Source organism: Antennarius striatus, chromosome 14 (genome assembly GCF_040054535.1).
Source record: "Antennarius striatus isolate MH-2024 chromosome 14, ASM4005453v1, whole genome shotgun sequence".
In the NCBI taxonomy this organism is placed as follows: Eukaryota; Metazoa; Chordata; class Actinopteri; order Lophiiformes; family Antennariidae; genus Antennarius; species Antennarius striatus.
The window spans coordinates 13658964-13680677 of record NC_090789.1 but is presented as its reverse complement, the minus strand read 5'-3'; the positions used below and the strand labels follow the sequence as shown (position 1 = coordinate 13680677).

The following is a 21714-nucleotide window of genomic DNA, read 5'->3' as shown; positions in this document are numbered from 1 at the left end:
GTTGTTATACCACAATGCTACAATATAATTATAATGATGTAATTATAATTTTAAAAATGTTTTCTAGTGTATTTTTTGTCTGTGACGTAACATCTCAGCATATGAGCACATGAGCTTTGTTCCTATTTTATTACATTTTTAATAAAAAAAAAAAAACATACTACGATCTTAAAAGCTTAAACACCACCTTGAGTTTTCTACCCCATAGACATCATAGCAACCGACTCCATGACCCACTTTACCACTGATGAAGCATGAAGAGAGGAAGACACTACCAACGTCAACCAGTAACTAAAGAAGCAGAAAGTTGACAAATCAGTTTTCCTCAAAGAAACTTATGTCAACTTTCAACAGAAATGCAGCGAATCAAGCAAAATTTCCTTGAAGAGGAGTCTTTGATATCGTCTATTTGGATCAAAATATGGATCACAAGTGCAACTGAAACAATTAGTTGACAGATCACTATTTGTCTACACTTCATATAATGTAATAATAATAGAAATAATCAGTTTGATAAACAATCAAGGTAATCTTAAAGCACAGTTCTCAGTGTAAAGTTAAAACATCAACAGTTAATGCAGAATCCTGCTTTTACATTCATTCATCATCTACTGTTTCATCCGCTGTGCCAGGTCACGGGGAGCTGGAGCCTATCCCAGCTGACTGAGGGCATGAGGCGGGGGAAACTCCAGGCACGACGCCAGTGAACCATGGCCCTGCTTTTACATTCATTCATAATAATCCAAGACTTGGGGGATTTCATACTTTTTTCTATATAATACTTTTAAGGACATTATGCTCACATATAATATTCAGTGCAGACAGGACTTGACATGTTTACTTTTAAAGGATCCAAATGCTTGCCTCAAGCCTGGAGTACTTCACCAGTATGAGTTACTTTTATATATTAGAAGGGAAGCCCAGAAGGGTCATTTAGGGTAAAGAAAATCCTTCATGAATGTTGTGTTTACATGAAGACTAAATGTTGTTCATTTAGTTCCAGCAGTGACACAGGATCCGTTAATAAATTAATTAGTACTTTCTCAAGTACTAAATCAGTTTATATACAGTCTTAGCATACACAAGTATAAAAGTAACTTCAATGTACTGTTTTGTATCATGTGCTTAGTTGTTGCATAGTTCATCTGTATCAACATGCTTTAAACAGGTATGTAAAAAATGTCAAATTTGTGTTTTTAAATGATCAAGGTATAAATCATAAATCATCGATGCTGCTCGTCAGGATTCATCTGATCCCATCTGCCTTGGTGAAGGATGCCATCTAGTGACTGCTCTAGAAGCAACCAGCTCTAGAAGCAAAGTCAGTAAAATACCATCAGTCATCAATGAAGAGAGCACACCATATATATTTTAGGCATAAAATACCATTTTATTACTTTGCACAATAACACAAGAATTCCCTGCAGGCTAAAAAAAAAAATGTATTTGAACATGTCACATAATAGCAATAACAGTGAGTGAATGGCCCTCTGCTGGGGCTCTAACGTGCCCCGCCCTCTTGCAGCCAGTCATGACAGGCTTCATTCATTTAGAGAATGGAAACGTTCCATTAACAGAACCAGAATGTTCCAATTCTGTCATTCTTATTGCTATTAGACAATCACACAGCTTCAGAGACCACTATCAGAACGAGGAAACAGAGCAGAGCTAGAACCCCCCTCCCCTCCCCCCCACAAGGAAACAAAAAAAAAGTTAATAAAATACACAATACACAATGTCAAATTACAAATTTGTTAATATATAACAGTATATCAAAGTGAGAGGAATTTCAAAATAATTCATGCCTCCTTTCTGCTGGGGCACAGAAACAATAATGGATCATTTGTTTTTAAAAAGGTGAATAAGAGGTAATCCTGCTCCACTAGTACTGCAGGGACCCCCTCACAAAGAGGAAGTGCACTTGTGAGGGGTCAGCAGAGTTGCCATGGAAACAGGAGAGCCCCCCCCCCAGCGAGAAGCACGACCGAAAAGGTACAAACCAGGAACGAGGAGACAAAATGGATGCTCGCTATGGTAACCGGGCAAGATGAGAGGAGGGGTTGATCTTTAACGGGTCCAACGTTTGAAGAAAGTACCTCGTTTGAATTTGAACACGACGCAAAGAACTGCCCCCCCCCCCCCCCCGCACCTCAGAAAACAGTGTACCTCGCAAATTACTGGTAACTGTACGAGTTTTTAAAATTCATCTTTGAGAGACCGGACAAATATTGCTAGCCTAAAACAGTCCCACTAAATTCATAAACATTAACCAAAAAAAAGTTCAGATTTTTTTTTCTGTTCATAATAAATATGATTCAAAAAGGGTTTTTAATTTTTTTTTTTTTTTAAAAAAGGACAATACTCTGGCATGCATGCGAGCAAAGTCTACACTTTGTTACTTTAAAGAAAATAGTCTAAAGCATACACAACTATGCCACCAAATGCACATTCCCACTGATTGATACAAGCAAATAAAATGAACTGAAAAAAAATAAATAAGTACAGACAATTGCGAGAGTAGACCACCAACCACAATGAGTAGAATTATAGCTTTGTTTCTCCACATCTGAAAAGTAGAACTGGGTTAATATTGCTTTGTAATCATTGATCTCACTGGAGTTTAAATATTGTGAAGGATATAAAACATTAAATCGTTCCTCATTAGAGATGCCAGATGAATATTCAATCACAGCCCACTTGGCTTGATAAAACTAGTGCACGTTTTCAAAACCAATCCGCCTCTTTGAAACGAAGACTAAAACTTATTTCATGCAATGCCTGGAAAACTTCCTCCCGACCGCCCGTCCCTCACTTTCCTGGTCCTCGTCGCAGCCAACGCCCACGTCTCCAACAGGCAGGCGCTCAAACTCATTCATAGTAAACCTGCTGCTTTACGGGTGGTTTATTACAAAAGGGCTTCCACTGAGCTGTCCCTCCTGATGAGGCGTGCACGTCGACTTTCTCTACAAAACCTTCCAACACCAGCGGGCGTCATCATGAAACTGTCCCCACAGCACATCACCGATGTCACCATGCGGACAGTTTACAGAGTGTGTACAGGAGGCCCAAGGGCAGTGCTTATGCTTACTGTCAATTTAATCCAGTGTTAAAAACGCATAAAAATATGAAACAAACACCGTCAAATAGCAAAGACTTTAAGATGGGTATAATTGAAATACACACAGTAATAGAAACAATTTTTAAAAAGTCTAAAAATTCAACTCATTGCCGAGTACAGAGCACTTTTTAACAAATCCCTCTGACTATAACCCCCCGACTCTCTCGGTCAAACTGAACAAAATCAACAACCAGTATCAGATCTTTCAATCTGGGTGGTAACCAATACCTCAAACCTACCACTATGTTAAACTCTCAAAAAGGAAGCCTACGCTCAACCGTCATGGGGCCTACTTCTTCTCACAATTAACCAGAATGCTACTAAGAAAAGTCCAATCCAAAGTTCTTACCCCTCAACCTGCAGCTCAATGATTGAAGTCTATTCCTGAAGTCACGCTAGCAACTATATTACTGGCTTTGTGGCCAACCGTAAAATTTCATCACAATAGTAACAACATTGACAACAACAATAACAACATCAATGGTAAACTACCAAGTCTAAACAACAGCTTTTAAGATAATCACAAAACATCTTATATTAAACTTTTACAAATCTGCTTTGTTGATTTGTATATATAAATGCATAAAGGTAAGAGAGATTGAGAGTGCCCTCTGTTGCTTGCCTAGTGTCCCGGGTCAGTGCAATGAATTGGCCAGTATGAACAAGGGGGACCGAAAAAAAAAAAATTTGTTTCCGGCCCTTGAAATTATGATTAGAAAAAGGTAAGAAAATCAACATCCTGCTGAGGCATCATATACTCTATCAGATAATAAGGTCCAAAGAAAAATAAGATGCTGCTTATCACATAGAAAGCGATGCTGATAGACCAAACTCTTTGATTAATGCCATAACCTATTCAATAGGTCCCAATGCTGAGCCAGTCACAAGCCAGACCGTGGTTACTACTGCTACACATCAGACCCGACTTCACTTAATACTTGAAATGGATTAAATGACTTCTTTTCCTGGGATTCAACAGAGTTTAGAATGTGAACCCCCCTGAACAGCTAACACAAGTCTGAAATGTAATTCAAAGCATTTCATTTAATAAGTGACCCAGGACTGCTACAAATACCCACATCGGCCTCTATGAGGCTCATCACGTGTCAAAGTTGTTCTATAGATGTGTATATATATATGCTTATATGTACTGTATGTGTGAATAAAAAAAAACAAATGAGGCATTTACAGCAGTTATCTCCTTGATTTCCCTTTACAATTCAGTGGCCTGCCATGAAACACATGCACGCACAAACACAATCATACAGCAGTACATGTTTATATACAGAGATGCACGCATTCACACACACAAACGTTCTTTCACTCACCGCCTCTCACTCACACACACGCACATACACACACACGCACACTTGCACGCACGCACAGCCAAGATGGGAGGAAAGTAGTAATGGGCACAACACCCAAATCACCTCGCTTGTAAAAGACGGTAAAGGAGAAAGAAGTTTAACACAGGCTCATAAAAAGGAAAAATATATATATATTTATATGTATATATATCATTCTCAAAATGTTGACTCCCCCCTCCAACTCTTCCTGTAGAGTTCCCTCCCCACCACCCAATAAACCCAAGACCTTGTGACAGATTTTGCCCAAAGGGGCTTTGAGGTAAAAGTAGATAAGAGTCCTGCTTAGCTGGGAGAGCTGAAGAGCTATGCTGACACAGGCTGTGCCAATCCACTCCCTTGCTCAGTGTATCTTGAAAACACAAGAGTGCAGACATTCAAAGAGCGAAAAAAATATTTTTTAAAAATAATGGCTCGACATGTATGTGTGTATTTTGTGAACTGTTAACCTTCGAGGTTCACAGTGCTGAAATTGCTGGTTTGAAAGGCGGCTCAAGTGGGAGAGCTGGTTGGTTGCTCCTTGAAATAAAAAACCTGCTTGCTATTGGGACACAGCAGATTTTCCCCGTCCAAGAGCCGCTTTGGTACAAATTCAGAAAGTGAGTGTAAAGAGAAAGATAGATTACAATTAGAGAAAGAGATACTGGCAAATAAGAGATAAAAGAATTTGAGGGAAGCCGTGGGTGGACTGGCTGATGTGTTCGCTTGATCAGGCAAAGTACATGGTGTGCTGGGTATCATAGTGGATCTGAACTGCCTTGGCCAATGCCTGGGGGTCTCTGCCGTTACTCTGACCCGACACATGGCTGCCTTCCGCACTGCAAGACAGAGAAGGCAACATTTACTTTGACTGTCAACAAAGAAATCGCTTCAAAAACAGGCAGAAAACAGAGGCTGCAGGGATGAAAACAGGAGCTGGGAGATGCATAGTGACGAGTGTAAGTGGTTTCATTTCTTTTCTCCTGAATGACATGCCTCAACTGGCCTTCAGTCACTCCTGAGAGCGTTCTCTGTCATCTGTCATCTACATTCATTATGCAAGTCTGACTTCTCTTTTAAAACAAATGTTAGAAAATGCTTTGACAGAGACAAAATGTTCTGTACAACCAAAAAATCTTAAGCAGTAAAATAAAGAATGAAACGAGGGTTGTTTTAACAATATACCATAATCCACAAAGCTCAAAAGGAGCTTGTGCTATAACAACTGAAAGTGATCTTCACCAAGCAAAGAAAACTAGCAACCTTTTCTCAAGCTTGCCCAGCATGATTCCAAATAAATACGTAAGGCATTTCTTAACCTGACAATTGAACAGACTCTTTCTGCAAAGTAAAATTCTTATTTTTCATCAGACTGTGACCAGATAAATCTGACAAATTCTACCTAGAACGACAGATACCCATAAATACTTCACCTGTCATGGTCTTTGTCCACCAGGTGGTAGCGGGCTCGGAACGCCACTAGCCTAGCGTAATAGGCCGGTGCTGGGATGGAGACAGAACGCGTGCAGCGGACGTATGTGTGGCACAGCTGGTAGGTGAGGAGCTGCAGCTCATCGGCAGTGAAGCAGTTGTCATCCCAAAGGACGTGGTAGTGGGAAGGACGACTGGTTCCCTGAAGGAAGACCAAACATCACGTCACATCATGTGACAATACCTCATTGACATGTGATGAAATCGACCATATAATGATGCGTATTTGTTTGTCTTAGTCGATATTTTCATAATGGCATTCCTTTATATTTATACAACGCTCCAAAGTGCCTGAATTACAACAGGCTCTTTGTTTCCACTTTTTACAACCATGTTTGAAACCAATTAAAACCAAGCCGGTAGAAGGAACCACATATTGTAATCCATAGAAGTGTGAAACCTAACCTGAATTCCAGCATGGCTGCAGAGATAAAAGTCAAACTCTGATGGATGTGTGATGGTGCTGTCCACGGTGGTGCCTGCTGGTACGTTGCCGCTTTTCCCGACCTACAGGATCAGGATCAATAACAGTATTTAAAGACATGGTGTACAACAGGAAGCTATTTAAAATTCACTTGATGACAGATTCAACTCCATACCCGCTCAGCTTTGTCAGAGCAGAACAGGCGGGTATGATGACGCTTCTGGACCACGATGTAGGTGATTCCCGGCCTGTAATCCTCTTCCAGGCTGATGCAGGCCTTCCTAATGGCTATCAGCTCCGGCCATGCAACCTGATAGAATGTACAGGTTACATTTTTACTTATGTTGACAGAAAAGGTGTATGGTGTAATCCTTAAATAAAGTCTCGGAACCCTCCTTCCAAAGTGAACACAACTCTGAGGAGATCTCACCTGGGAGTTGCAAACCCGACTATAAAAGAAACACACTCACCTGTTTCATTTGTCCCTCTGACACACCACCACGATAATAAATGATTCTTGTGGGCTTGAATCGTGTCGACTTGTAGAACTGGATGAGAAGTTCTCGCACCATGTTGGTCAGGTCTTGGATGACCTCTTGGCTGAAGAGCTGCTCCTAAAAAAAAGATAATTAAACTCATCAGGAGGGTCCATCAGTTTCAGGGATAGATATTCAAGTCTTATTTTGTACATTAAGTATTTGTGTATGTATGATACCATATGTTTGCAAACATGTAGGGGGCAATAAGTAATTTAGATGATTTATTTATTTTAACACTACAAACTGGATCACAGTAACATGATAAGCTAAAGTCTGAATGAATTACCAATTCAAATAAGCCCATATCAACAATACGGAGCCCGACATGTTCACACAAGAAGCTCTTACCTGGGACATGTCTTGTCTCGATGTCTGAACTCGCACTGTGGCACAGTAGCGGCTGGGGTGGCCGTCCATACTGCCCACCACCGCCGCAATGGACGGCTTTTTTCCGTCACCTGCAGGAGGATGTGTCACATCCGCCCCCAGGAAGATGACGGGCTGCTGGAACACAGAGGGCCTGGAACAAAAGATTTAAAGATGTGTGACATCAAAGGCTTGCACATAACATTTCCAAATCAATTTCTTGTTCAAAACAGTAGGACTTCAGAGAATTATGAATGGAAAAATAGGTGAATAATAATACAAAGTTCAAAAGATTCTTAGAATTTTAGCTCCAGTTAAATTTGAATTCCAAGTAAAACAAAATGACCGTTACTAACATGTATCACTGCCGACCACGTGATTCCAGAGAACTACTAGTACTCAGAAACATGTGACTAATCCACCAAACAAAGATCAATTCTAGACAGCAATGAGGAAATAACATTGACCTCTGATGAGGCACCAGGACATTATTGATGCCTCCCAGCTTGGCGTTGATCTTGAGGCACAGGTTGGAAAGGGTCTGGGGGGATGTCTTCACTACATTCTTCACCTGCACACATTGGGTTGCCATACCAAGGAGAGTATCCCCCACCCGCTTTACCTCAGCTGTGGATGAAAGCAGATGTTTAAATTCAATTTCATAGTATAATCACGACATCATCTTCCATCTCCACATCTAAAGAGGCTTCTACGTTCTTCACTCACTAAAACACAACAGAATTACTTCTCACCATAGACTGGAGTTTTGCCAGGCAGGATGACGACAATCAGCTGCAGACCAACGTATGACATCTTGAGGTGTTTGAACATGGGCTCCACACTGTCAGCTCCTTGGGCATATTTACAGAAACATGGCTGGCCTTGAATGGGCATCCCAGCATCCTTGGAGATCTTTCGAAGCTGGTCAGTGAAGCTCCTAAAAGCAGAGAATTTAATTCATCTGCGCCATCCCATCAAGTAGATATTTAACCAGGATTATTAGTTAACATCCTGACAATTCAGTCATTCCCATTTATCCTCAACATGCATCATAAAGTCAGAGTGATGGTTGGTGTAAAGACTCACTTGAGCAGGTCTTCTCGACACTGTTTCTGTGGAGCGAAGCAGGCCACAGCCCACACCTTGATCTCAATGCCGGCGTAAAACTGCTTCCCCCTCATGTCCCACACACCCTGGTTGGGTGTGGCCACGGTTTTATTCTGCGGAGAGAGTCCCTACTCTCTTAGTCAAACCACCGGTAAAATGAGCCAATACTTAAGGTACAACACCCCTACCCATGCTTTGAATTTTCTAATATGTGACATAATGCATACAGACCATATAGAAATGTTATTAGAGCATCTGTTTGTCCATTAACAGTAGAATGCATTTTTAAAGTGACATGTTTGTGTGTCTCATTTAGTCAGATATGACAATCTTTCGGCCCCCATTAGAGGGTTTTAGGTGGCAGCTGATTACACTCCAAATCCCAGAAGACAAGTGGCAAGGCCTTTCAGAAAGAGTGCTGTGATTGGATCTAGGATGAATTAACAAACATAGTTCAGGCGAACCAAAAAAAGGGATTTAAATCTGGCTTTGGCACGTAACTACAAGTATTATTCAGGCAACAATCTGCTGTAAGAGAACAACAAATGTAAATCAAAAAGAGTATAAAGGAAAAGCTGGCTCACAGAATGAGCCAATTCCGACAGGGATGATTAAAATTTCATCTTATCCTTGCAGGATCATTCACCATTTGTGAATGGGACGTTTTACACACTGAGCATTTATATTTTATTCTCAAAAGGGAGATAAAAGTCACATTTACTCAAAAGGCTTTTAAGTGAATCTTCTAGACGAGGCTGTATGTTATTGCTAGGTGGCTATGAACCTTACCACCACCACCACCCCCCCTTAGCAGTACATAATCACTCTGATCTAATAACCTCTGAATCTAAAAGCTGCTCCTCACACCTAAAAACCAGGTCAATGTAGTGGGTATGTACTTCAATAAAAATAATTGATTGAAAGTCAAAATGAAGCTTTGTTATTCAGAAGAAAACATCACAAATGTTTTTGCTAACAAGCTGATTAGAAATAGCCCCCACAGGTCTGCTGTCTCACATATGCACCGTCCATTACAATCCATTGTGACAGCCGATTTGAGATTCACCAAGTGAGGCTGAGCGGTTTGCCGTAACTTCCTCCTAATTTTCTTTCTTCCACCAATACACAATCTACTGAAATTCATAGGTAAAACCTCAAGGTTTCATCTCACGTATTGCCACGAATTTTATATTTTGCATATATGTCAGGAAGATAGAAAGACAAAACTAATGGCGTCATATTCACGGAGGCAAGGGGACGACAATTACATCACAACCTTGACCTTGAAAAACTAGGTGAAGGTCAAATTCACTTTTATACCCTTTTACATACACATCTCTGAAACCTGATATAATCACAAAGAAAAAGCAACATTTTCAGGAAGGCAGAGGCACAAACATTTGGTGATGACCTTCACCTTCACCTGGAAAACCAGGACATACTTGATAGAACAATATAGAATTCATTGCTGCGACCATTATGAAAGTAGGTAAGGGTAAAATTTTGAATTCAGGTGTGTCTCAGGAGGTTGGAAGTCTCTGACTGCCTTGTTTCTCACTGAAACCTTCCAGTTAACTTCTTTGTGTTATATTTATGTAGAATTGTTAAAGTTGAAAGAATAAATCCATTAACATTTAAGTAATCTTTTTTTTGATTGGGAATGTCAGCTCATAATTAGAGTTCAGTAAAATCAATGTCATTTGTATCTTTTGTTATGAAAAAAAAGTGTCAAAATAAGCTGCATCATTGCCAGTAAACCAGGAGGTATTGTTGTCCTGTTTAATATCAGACAGTGAACACCAGTTTTATCTGTAACAATCATGGATTACTGCACAGTAAAGTGAGGGGAAAGAACATGGTGGTATCCACAGATGTGAAGTGGTTCAAATAATGGCTCTGATTAAATTAGAAAATGAGTTCTTCTTGTTCTGCCTCTCTATGATTCACCATCATAGCCTGTAATATTTGATATTATTTGCACTTGGTGACATAGCCGTCTTGGTTGTCCCAGTTTGGGCAATCTGAAGTCAAGAAGGAAGTTCAACATGTCAGGTGACATCAAGAGCGCCCACCCCTCCAGATACACAGAGGCAGAGACTAGAAATCCAAGCTGAAGGGTCCTGTAATCCTACTTTATATATGTGATTTTTTTTTAACGCAAGGGTTTCTGAAATGCTTCTTCCAACTTTGCACCTCTATATCATTTGGTAAAATTATGAGTTCAAACAGAACATTTTTACCAAATATAAATGCTTCAACATTCAGTCATCTCAGGTTAACTTGTGATGCACCCCCACCCGTTGTCCCAGTAGAAACAACCAGTGTCCGGTACTCACCCTGCCACAGTCCCTGCCGGTGTCCGTACTCACTCGACCCCCATATTGTAACATGGGTGCTGGAAGAACACGTCCTGTTACCTCTGTCATGTCGTTGTGCACCACAATGCCAAATTCTTTCAGATATGGGTCTGGGCCCCCGACCATGCTGTTACTCTTTACCTGGGAATAGACATCGAGTATGACATGGTTCAGACAAAAAGACAACTAAAGCCAAACTTTCAAAAGTTGGATATTCTTTAGGAATTGGTTGCAAATTAAATCTTGAATCCTTTCAGTAAAATCCAGCAAAATGTCAGTAGCTCCTGTTGCATTTCTTATACACAACCCAGAGCAGCAAACAACACTCACCAATCTGCTGATCTCTTCCTGTCTGTCAGGGGCTGAGCGAGCTGTAGCTTTTATCATGGTGGATGTCTGGTTGTCTGTTAGTTTCTTGATACAGCGCTGGCCTGCAACAATGTTACAGACCTAAAGAGCAGGAAGAGATAATTCATTCATTTGAATCAAACAGAACAGCAGAGCAAATACATGAATAAAAAGTTATTGTTTGATTGAAATCATTAAGCTTTTCTTTGCATAAACTAATTTTCTTTTCTCAAAACAACCTCCTTCTCACCTCCAGGGGAAGGTAGGTGTGCTTCTGTTCTTGTCCTACTTGCAAACAGGGTAAATGTGGATACTTGAGCTGCAGATTGTACTTTTGTTTGAAATACTGAGCGACAGTGCACTCCATGGCTTGGCCATTCTCAAGCTGTAAGGGGAACCTTTGGGGAACCACAGACACCCGTGAGAGTAAGTAAAGCAAAAACTCTAAAAGAAAAGATTTACTCAGCTGAGGTAATAGTTTAAACATTATTATAGGGTTATGTCTGAATGAGAAACGCATTGCTACCATCTGACATTAGACAATGAACAGAGTATGCTGCTTACGTTTGGTGACTTGCAGGCCGGCGGGTTACATTGCACACACGGTACTTCCTCTTCATTTGACCACAGTGTGTGACCTCAACTTTTAAGCCTGTTTGAATACCAGACAGAACGGTTACAAAACCGACCAACATTCTCTAATAGAGATCCTATTGTGTTCCTCTGCCATAAAATTTTGACAGACATGTTCGTGATTTCTTAGCAACACAGTTGCCAATTGTGTATTGATATTTCTGCAGACAACTATGTTCAAAAAACAACCAAAACCGAGGGTTAAAAGTTGACAGAAAAGCATTTTCAGAACTCCATAACGTTCTCTTCAAAATTTTCTTCAACCCTGAAAATCTTTGTCTTTTTTGGTGTATTTTCACTGACAGAATTGAATAACACAAACAGAACATAACAGCTTCGAATATTTTCTTTTCATTCAAGCTCAGCTTTACTCAGGAGATCCATCACGAAGGCTTGTCTGAGCATCACAGGCTTTTCTGTCTGACTCACAACAGTCTCGTTTCTGCACAAACGGCAGGAGCAGTCATTTGTTGCCCCAAGGTTAAGGAGTGTTCACTGCTGGTGCACGTTAAAAACAGTGTATGTGGTGTGTACACAGTATGATCAGTCTCTTCACAGGGTGTAACATTCTTTAATCAGTACACACGTCATAAAAACAAATGTGTGTGCCTTCCAGGCTGACACCTTCCTCTAATCTCTGTGGTGAATTTGATACACAGCAAGTTACACAGCAGATCATTTTTTGCGCAGGTCTGTTGTGTTGGCTCTGCCTAATGAGTTGGACCTGTGTGCGTATGTGTGTGTGAGCGAGTGTAAACCGTTACTGAGAACTCACCTCTTATTTCCTTGGTGAATTTGACGCGCTGCGAGTCAGTCAGTGGTTTGGTCTGTTCGTTGATGTTCTGTATATCCAGCACCTCACACATGAATTCTATCACAGGCTGAGCCCGGTAGAAAGCCGTTGCTGACACTGAGTTAAAAAAAAGATTCATTTATTCAGTAAAACCATCTCAGACCTACAATGTGTTCTCAAGAGGGTACGCAGAAGTGAAAAGAGCATAAAGCGCCTCACATGAACATAATAGATGCACTGATGTCACCAGTTAAAACTCCTATGCATCTTTCCACAAGCCTTACTCTGACTCAGTATATAATGAGCTGACCTCAAACAAACCCGACTCGAGTTCATTGTAATTGTGTCCCTATCTCAGTCCCACAGACTAAGAAACATTTCTAATCTTAATCTTTACTCAACTTTGTTTCAGGAATTGACTTTTGCACAAAATGCCATATTAAAAAGGAGTGCTTCTCAGAACAAAAAAAAATATTTGCAGATCACAACATGGACCGAAGAGGATTTTTCCCCAAACAAATAAAAACATCAGATATCAGCCTGAGACAAAATATTTTACAACAGCATTGGACATATTACCATTACCAAGTAACTGTCTTTCCAGGTGACCAACCCCAGCTGAAGCCGATGAGCTCTGCTCAAGACTTACCATCGATGTTAAGCATCATGTTCCACATGGCGGGACGAACAGACTGATGGAAACCAAACCACACCTCCCTGCCTCCGCCCAAAGGATGGTAATAGCCCTCTGGAGGGGAGAAGAAAGAACGACCCACAGGAGTATACCTACAATCAAAAAATACAGATGATTCAGAATATGCCAAGTTCATTAATAGACTTTCAAAAGAGATGGAGGGGATTTGCACAGTCAAATAACAGGCCATCAAAACAGCAAACATGTCTGTAAATACGCTATTTTTACAAGAGGGTCAAGGTATTATTACATTTCTGAACGCACAGACTATGATCAATACCAACAAAAAGTTTTGGTATGACAGTACAGTGAAGTACAACTCTGACAGGATATCCAAACCAAATATTAAGAAACAGTCAAACAAAAACCAACACCAAGAAGAGTCAGCACATGTGACATGATGTGGGTGGTGCCGAGAGAATGGCAGCTGGTACCTCATGGAAGGCAGGTGACGGGTGATGACATCCAGCGCCTGAACAGAGTCTTCTGGGACTTCGTTAAGGTGACCAGAAAGGGCTTCCAGCAACATCTGGAGACTGACCACAGACACCCACTGCAAAGACACCTTGAATGTCTGATCTTTTCCCTCACCAGGCAGCGTCACCTCCAAGTCCACCTATAGATAGAGACAGGACCACAGGTGGATGGAAAGAAGACAAAAACAGGGGCAGAGGGTTTGAAGAACAGGTAAAAGGAAGAGTCCAGTAATGAATACTCAAGGACAAGGCAGAATAAGAAAAGGTTCATCTGTGAAACCACTGAAAAAGTGACAGCATCAAAAAATTAGAGATTCAAAAGAAAAGGTGTTAAAGTAAGTGGGGAAAAACTTGTTTCATAAAAAAAGGATGCAAGGTTTGCCATGAACGTAGAGTTTATGCAAACTCTTATTCATCTGACATAGCTAAAACGATGGAATTGGTATGAATTCTTCTTCAGGGAAAAAACATTTAAACTTAATATAAATGTTAAAAAAGTCACATGTTTGATAAACCAACCCTGTCTCTCCCAATGGGCAACGGATGTGCTGTGTACATGTTCCGCTTCCCATCATAACCAGGCTGTCTGTCTCCAAAGATCTGCATCTTGAAGTGTCGCACCATGGTGTCCACCACTTCCCTGTATAATGGCAGGAACAGGATAGCCAGTCAAGATATGCAGGCATAAACAGTAACCTAATATTTCTAATGACAACATAAAAAATATTGTGTTTCCCACATTTCTCCAATTGCTACTAACCTATCATTTAGACTAGTCTTCTTTGTTGGTTAGGGTCAAGATTTTCCAAAATGTCATTTAACTAACAACATTCAAAGAAAGAAAAGAAAGCTTAATTTTCTGCTCAACTGTGTCATTAGATCTACCTGTTGACTCTCCGAGGCCGTTTCTCCGGCTTGATGTCGATATCATAGTGATAGACATCTATCTTGGGAATCTGCACCTGGAAATGGTTGGCAAGGAGCCGGATGGGTTTCCCCACCGTGCCAAGGCCGGGACGCCGTGGAGGCTGAAACAGAGAGGTTGGTGCGGGCGGGCCTGGAGAGGGGTAGAACAGTAATGATTTTAGTATGAACACAAATTACCACCAACCTATAGTCACAATGGGCTACTGTGGATGTCTGTTATTATTATTTTATTATTTATTTATTGTTGCATTTAAGATTTCTCCTGTCTCAGACTCATGTCTGCAACGCAGCACCAAGCTTGATGTAAAACATCTCATCAGTGACACTTGCTTGAATGCACTGAAATGGCCCCAGAGGCCCACATACACTTTTTGATTGATCTATAACTCTGGCCCCTGACCTACATGGGTCAACAAGGGGCTGGCTAAACAAAGCCCTCAAATTATCTTTCGGCCCGCCCCTCAACTCCCCTCAGACACACAGGGTGCCCACCCCTCACGCCAAGACAAAGCCTGAGCTCCTCGCAGACAAACAACAGCAGGGCCATATGGAGGGGTGCTACATAGAATATGGGGTTATGACCACAGTTCACACAACTCACATGTGCATTGCTTACAGTATATGGTTAAGGACATGGTTCAGAATATAAAACTGTGCTATCCAGTTTTAGTAGAAAGCCTGTAAAAGTCATCACTTGCTGCTCATGAAACCTAATGACTCATCATACAATTAACAGAAAAGTAGTTGTTGACATTGACATGGAGGGAAGGACATGTTATGATGCCTGCTATGTCCGTCAATGTCAATTTCAGCAGCTTCTGCCTTCAGCACATCAGTCTGAATAAGAAAACGTCAAGGTCAAAGTGGCTATGAAGTTATTTTGGACATAAGGATGCAATAATTGAGCACATACTCAATTTTTTGAACAGATAGATACACAGAAGTTAAAATGGCATTGTGTTTGCATTATTGAAAAGGGTCGGATGAGGCTGCTTAATTCTTTTGTCAACTGACAGCTAACGGACTGCGGGGGTCCTCCTGAACTCCATGCTCCCACACGCTCCAGTTAGCAATTGAAGCGCAAAAGGACGGACAATTGGGACCCTCCCCATTGCTTCCTAAAAACACACTTCCAAACATGCCCTCAACTGGCCTGGGCCCCAAATCAGGTCCCCTAGTCCCTGCTCCTCAGTCCTTCTGCTCTGTCATACAACTGAACCATTATTTTTCTTATTAACAATTTCTCAGTGTTTCTGCTCCATTCACAAATAAGAAGCCATTTTTGTATCGCTGCTTTTGTCATGAATTGGATAAAAATCATCTGATGACTCATGCTTCCTTGTCCTACTTGCCTTGTCACTGGGTGCAGCACAGCATGTGCAAACTGATCTACGTGGTTTTAGATATGGTATTAACGCAGTTAACGATATAAATTCTCATAGTGAAGTGAAAGCATCTTCAATCCCATCTGAGAAAAAAAAAATTAACGTCTGAATTTCACATACTACTGCACGACCATTATAGACAGAGCGCTAAGAAAGTCATTGTCTCATTCATTCACTGTCTCACTTGTTCCACTTATGGCAGGTCCTGGGGATTGCTTGAGCCTATCCCAGCTGACTTGCGGGTTGAAGGCGGGGGACGCAGAGCACGATGCCAAAGCACTGCAGAGCCGCCGCCACCACAAACACACACACAATTTGCAACAATCAATTCACCTAAACTCTATGTTTTTGGAGGTGGGAAGAAGCCGGCGAGAACCCACTCGGAAAAGTGGGAGACATACAAACTCCGCACAGAACGGGACTAAAGCCCGGAAACATCTTGCTGTGAGGCAACAGTGCGCCACCATGCTGCCCTCATGGAGCGCCATACTCAAGGAATTTTTTTTTACCGACGTTTGACCAACAGGTCAAAAACACAAAATATTCAGTTAAATTGTTAAATGCCGAGAATATTTAAGATTCTTGCTTTAAAAAAAAAAACACTCATTACATTCTATCACCTTTTAAGGAAACACCTCTACAACATCTTGTGTGATATTTCCAATGGTTGACTGTATTTCCCCCTTTTCTCTTGCAGTAACAGGTACAACTGAAGACTTTTACTTTGTGAGTGAGAGGTGGCACAAGGCCATGGTCTTCATCTTCCACTTTCACCCAACAGCTACACCTCGCCTATATTAAGCTTCCTTAGCTGCCAGACTACTACACTTAGCCATGCAATTGATGAAATGTCTGGGCCTACCTTCTCTTGGCAGAAAATCTATAAGCAACTATTATTTTAATGCTTTATTGCTGCAAGAAACAATTAATGTCATTAATGAAGAATCCACCAGTTATGTTCTTGATTAGTGGTTAAGCACAATGTAAAATGTCAGAAAAAATTTCTTCAAATTGCTTAATTTTAACAGTCTATCAGACAAAACCCAAACACAAGTTTAACTTCACATAAGATTAACAAAAGCTACAAATTCCCGAGGTATCGGTCTCAAAGAACATGAAAATGGCAATAAATGAATGAGGGAATAGAGACATGTTTGGCTCAATTTACCAAATTTTTGCTTGGAAAATACTTTCTTTCATCTTACTTTCTTAACATCAACACATTGGGTCACTTAAGTGTGTTTTTTTTAACTTCCTTCCACAGAGAAAGTAAAAACCAAATACAACCTTGTGAATGAAAACCTTCATCCGTTCCAGAGTATAATCATTAATACAAATGAGCATTACAAAATCTCATTTCCTATGCAGAAATTACACAGATATGTGTACAATCCATCCACTTGTTCATACTCTTCAGCAGCACTGTCAAGCATCATTGAAGTCTCCTGGTATATTAAACCTCAACATAAAACACCTGTGGAAAAGAGACAATAATCCAAACACTTTAAAGGGGTCCTATTATGAAAAACACATTTTCCAGGTCTCTACATATACACAGTGGTCCTCCCTAATCCGACCAAATCCTAGAATCTGGAAAACGAACACATGCATAAATAGATATTTGGAATCTTTTGGATTCATGGCTGGACAGAATCAAAAACGATCGGATTGACCACAGCGGCGAACCTTAAGTCATCTCCAGAGTGAGTGATTGAGCTACACAATGAAAGTTCCTCACAAGCTGTTGAAGTAAGCTATCATTTGGCTAATTAAGTGTGTGTGTGTGTGTGTGTGTGTGTGTGTGTGTGTGTGTGTGTGTGTGTGTGTGTGTGTGTGTGTGTGTGTGTGTCTGCCCAAGGCTACCACCAGCATCACAGCTAACACATAACCAATTACACATTAATTACTAATTCAGAACAATTTTTTTGTTTTTGTGAATGAAAGCAGCTTCACCTCTTCTAAGTGATCTGAGAACTGTATCCACACACACAAAAAAACCTGGTCTTACCGGTAAAATCCCATGTTTCATTAGTTAGCGTTAGCTTAGCTTCACAATCTCTCATTGTCCATGACGATTGTCGGAAAACACAGCTTCAATTATCTCACAGGCTGTCTCATTGTGTTTACACAATAAGCCACGTGTCTTTGTTCAGCTGACTGAGGAAGAAGTTCCACGCTTAGCTCCGAAAAATCAACAGTTATATCATGAAAAACAAGAGCGCAAAACACAGGGGAATCAGAGCAAAATACAGTACATCGAAAGGAAGTTACTGAGAGTTAAAAAAAAGTTCCAGACTATGGTGATCAATCGATAGCGGTAATGTGCATTCACGCGGCGCTTGTAAACAAAACACACGTGAACGCGAAGGGGGGGGGGGGGTAGAGGCAGCTCAGAGGGGGAACTGGGTGTTGATAGAGGCAGTTCTAAGGGGGGAGTGTGTTGTGACAGAGAGAGCTCGAAGGCACACCCCTTAACACCGAGTGTTTCAGAAGGAAGTGATTTTAACCATATTCAAACAAAGATATTGAGGACCACAGATCACTTTGGGACAAGACATTTCAAATACAGTGTAGTTGGACATCTGGCAGCTGAATGACATGAATTTAAAAAAGCATAATATGGGATCTTTAAATAAGGTTAAATTTCACTTACAGGGGCACCTACAGTCTTTTTACTTTGGTCTGATTTAAACAACCAGTCAAACAAGCTTCCTTTAATTTTATGCTTCTGCTCCAAGTAAAACAGTGCTGCATGAGTCAGAGGGAGTCTAATTTTTTCTGCAGCAAATATGACAGATGTATTAATTTCAGCTACTGTACTTTAACACATCTTTAAGCTTGGGTCAGCATCTTCAAGGAGAAACATAACATGGTATAAAGATTATTGCCCGCCAAGTCTGCTGCAGTAAATTGAAACCAATATCCTATGAATGTATTGTATTAGCTCCTTGTGTACTGTTGTGTATACTGTACTAATATATTTGTGCTCCTGGTAACCATGGTGTTCACATGGTGTGAACACAACTAGGCTTATGCTAAGCACGAGGATGATGGCTTTGCCTGGTGATGAGTCAGACACTACCGGCACCGAGCAGGGAGCAACCTGACGCCCACAACTGCAAATTTACCTGGATTAAGGTGCAACACCAGATTACAGTAAAGCCAAACTGTGCAGCACTATTCAGGCGGGAATATCTACCCCTCAAAGCACAGAATGCTAACTTTGAACTGTTCTTGGAGGGGGGGGGGGGTCCAACCATACTGCTGAATTGAAAGTTAAAAAAAGGTGCAACTAAATAAGACTTCTCCTGTTGTATGGAGTTTAACAAATAATTTAGCAAACTCAAATTTGTGATTTATACAGAATTACTACATAGGCAGTCCAGGAGAATTTTTTTTCCTACATTTTATGGCTATAAAGCAATCTGTGTTCACACGTTTGTTTGAAAACATTTATTTGTCAAGTACTGAATTAGTTTTATATTTTTCAAAGTAGCAGACATTTGGGTCGACCACGTCGTCCCCGCGTAACAAAGTGGCACACACACACACCTGTGGAAGTTTAAACAGGATTTTCCAGAAGCCCTCCTAAAAATGTATGTAATGTATTCCACTGCTGGTAATGAGTAAACACACTCCTCTGAAGCGTCTGTACAATATGTGAACACATTCAATACAAACGGTACTGCACACTGTCGCAAAAAGGATGATTACTCATGTGTAAAGGCGCACTTCGAAACGTGGAGTTGTTCCACTGTAGAAATTAAATAAGGTTTGAAAATGCAAATGATATGAGCTGTGTTACTACCTACTCGAGCGTGTAGTGTGTCGGATTTCCCCTCGCTTCATCATAAATTCGCCGCATCGCTGCAAAATAAGTGCCTTTGTTATCATATAACAGGTGAAGAACATGCCCCGTCGATCAGAAACGATATATGCGTCCTTCATCGTTATCACCTACTAAAATGCAAATAAAAAACAGTAAATTGCGAGAAAATGCACACGTCCGCCAATTTAACGCCATTAACCTGTATTATACTGGCATTTATTTCCACCCATCGCTGTCATCTTGAACGAGGGCAGTCCGAAGGGACGAACTGTTCCTGATGGCGATGGTACAAATTCAGGTGGTTTAGCAATGATCGAGGTTGATACTACACGATATTTAGTCAAATGTATTGATGAATTCACGTGATTCTGTGGGTTAGATTCGGAAATTAGGTCGTAGCTGTGTTGCAAAATAGAAGCACATCGTGAACAAACATCAACGTAAACACACCTCGACGCGGAAGGAGAGAGGGAGGAAGGTCCTGGTTAAATCCCCACTCACACAATGCCAGCCCCGACGAGACGAGCTGCGCGTGCTTCGGATAAATAAAACCACCAAGACATTCCTGTGTTACCGAAAATAACACCACTCCGTGTCGTAATCGAAGACAGTGTGACAAAAACAACGTGTAAATAAGCATTAACAAATACACAAACAGTCGGGCTGGGCCTCGGTTTGTTTTTCCGTCAGGGAGTCGAGGCCTCGCTGCAGCCGCGGCCCCCAGTGAAGCGACGCATTTGCTCACACGAGCCCCACGCAGGATCGCTCTCCGCGCTCCTTTCTGTTTTCTTACATTCCTTACCGGGTCCGAGCGCTTCCATGGCCGAGGCCTCTCTCTCCGTCTCTGTCCCGGCCTGGCGGCTCCGTACCGACGCTGAAATTGGGGGCGGTATCGCGAAGCTTAAAGTGGCTAATTTAAGAAAAGGGAATATAGATAGCAGTGTGGCTGACTGCTGACTGGACTGACTGACCTGAGCTGCGCTGCTCTAGTGGTACTGGTGAAATAGATTTGCGCATGCGCAAATTAGAAGCTTGGCCCTCTGTGCGCATGCGTAATGTACTGTAATTCACTGGAATCTCTCATGAACTTCCATCATCCTCGTTTTAGAATTGTAACGTCCCAGTGATGCAAAAGTGACTTTGTGCATAAATAGGCATTAGAACATAAGACTAACAAATAAAACATTGCTAATACACATACATGTATTTTACCAGCCGACACCGCTACAAGTAAAATGACTGAGAAGCAGTGCTGAAAAGCACTGCTACTTAAGACAGTATTTAAATTAGTGGTAGAAAATACATTCACTGAAACTGTTCAATGAGGTATTTTTAATGTACTTTGGTCCTGCATGTCTGTTTTCTGAGGTTTTGGGAAACTGATCCGAATATAATTACTTAAACACTTCTGTTTTAGTTTACATATAAACACTCATTATGCAGTTTTGTTGTAAATTAAGCCACTTAAAGTATATGAATTCACAAACATTAGCTTTGTCTTCATGTGCTTCAACATTAAGGTGATAGTTTCTCATTCATTGACGTATGACCGCAGATAATCAACAGTAATTCAGAGCTTGCTTCAATGGTCCCTTCTCCTTCGCTCATTTTACTTTTGGAAACATTAGTATATATTAATATTAGTGTAATTTAACCTAAATTTCAGATTAAATTCTGAGTATTCTTATTTAGACCTGAATCTGTTAGATTAACTGGTCTGGTCTTCTGGTCTTCTGCGCATGCGCGAGCAGGCTGCAGTTTCCTCTGCTCAGAGCGAGTTTGTTTGCATAATTTTGCGTTTTTTTTCTAGCAGAGAAGCACCTTCAGCGGCAGACTGCTGTCACACAGCGCCTCCACAGAGAGGCTGAGGTCCTCCTTCGTGCC

At 41.0% G+C, this 21714-nt stretch overlaps 1 protein-coding gene across 3 annotated transcripts; it reads right to left on the bottom strand.

Annotated features, from left to right (window-relative positions):
- Nucleotides 1–1365: 1365 nt before the first annotated feature.
- ago4 (argonaute RISC component 4) lies at nucleotides 1366–20808 on the bottom strand. Of its 3 annotated transcripts, none has more exons than XM_068332436.1 (19): nucleotides 20624–20808; nucleotides 14575–14746; nucleotides 14209–14329; nucleotides 13648–13829; nucleotides 13169–13305; nucleotides 12502–12636; nucleotides 11658–11745; nucleotides 11344–11491; nucleotides 11076–11195; nucleotides 10725–10886; nucleotides 8368–8516; nucleotides 8034–8218; nucleotides 7749–7908; nucleotides 7264–7435; nucleotides 6847–6990; nucleotides 6552–6686; nucleotides 6358–6459; nucleotides 5895–6094; nucleotides 1366–5300 (listed from the first exon to the last, which is right to left on the bottom strand). In XM_068332436.1, the coding sequence occupies exons 1-19, from the start codon at nucleotides 20649–20651 to the stop codon at nucleotides 5192–5194; spliced, it is 2649 nt and encodes an 882-aa protein (XP_068188537.1). In that variant the 5' UTR covers nucleotides 20652–20808; the 3' UTR covers nucleotides 1366–5191. The 3 variants fall into 3 exon arrangements, with proteins under 3 accessions (XP_068188537.1, XP_068188539.1, XP_068188538.1); XM_068332438.1 differs by having other exon boundaries at nucleotides 8368–8501; XM_068332437.1 differs by having other exon boundaries at nucleotides 20633–20808.
- Between the last annotated feature and the right edge of the window lie 906 nt (nucleotides 20809–21714).

What these genes read in the sequence shown, in the direction of transcription:
- ago4 (XM_068332436.1), bottom strand. Translation starts at nt 20,651, where the DNA reads ATGGAAGCGCTCGGACCCGGTAAGGAAT. An exon ending in TGCCCATTGGGAGAGACAGG is followed by an intron (nt 13,830 to 14,208) that starts GTTGGTTTATCA and finishes CTCTATCTATAG; the next exon opens with GTGGACTTGGAGGTGACGCT. An exon ending in GCTCTGACAAAGCTGAGCGG is followed by an intron (nt 6,460 to 6,551) that starts GTATGGAGTTGA and finishes CTGATCCTGTAG; the next exon opens with GTCGGGAAAAGCGGCAACGT.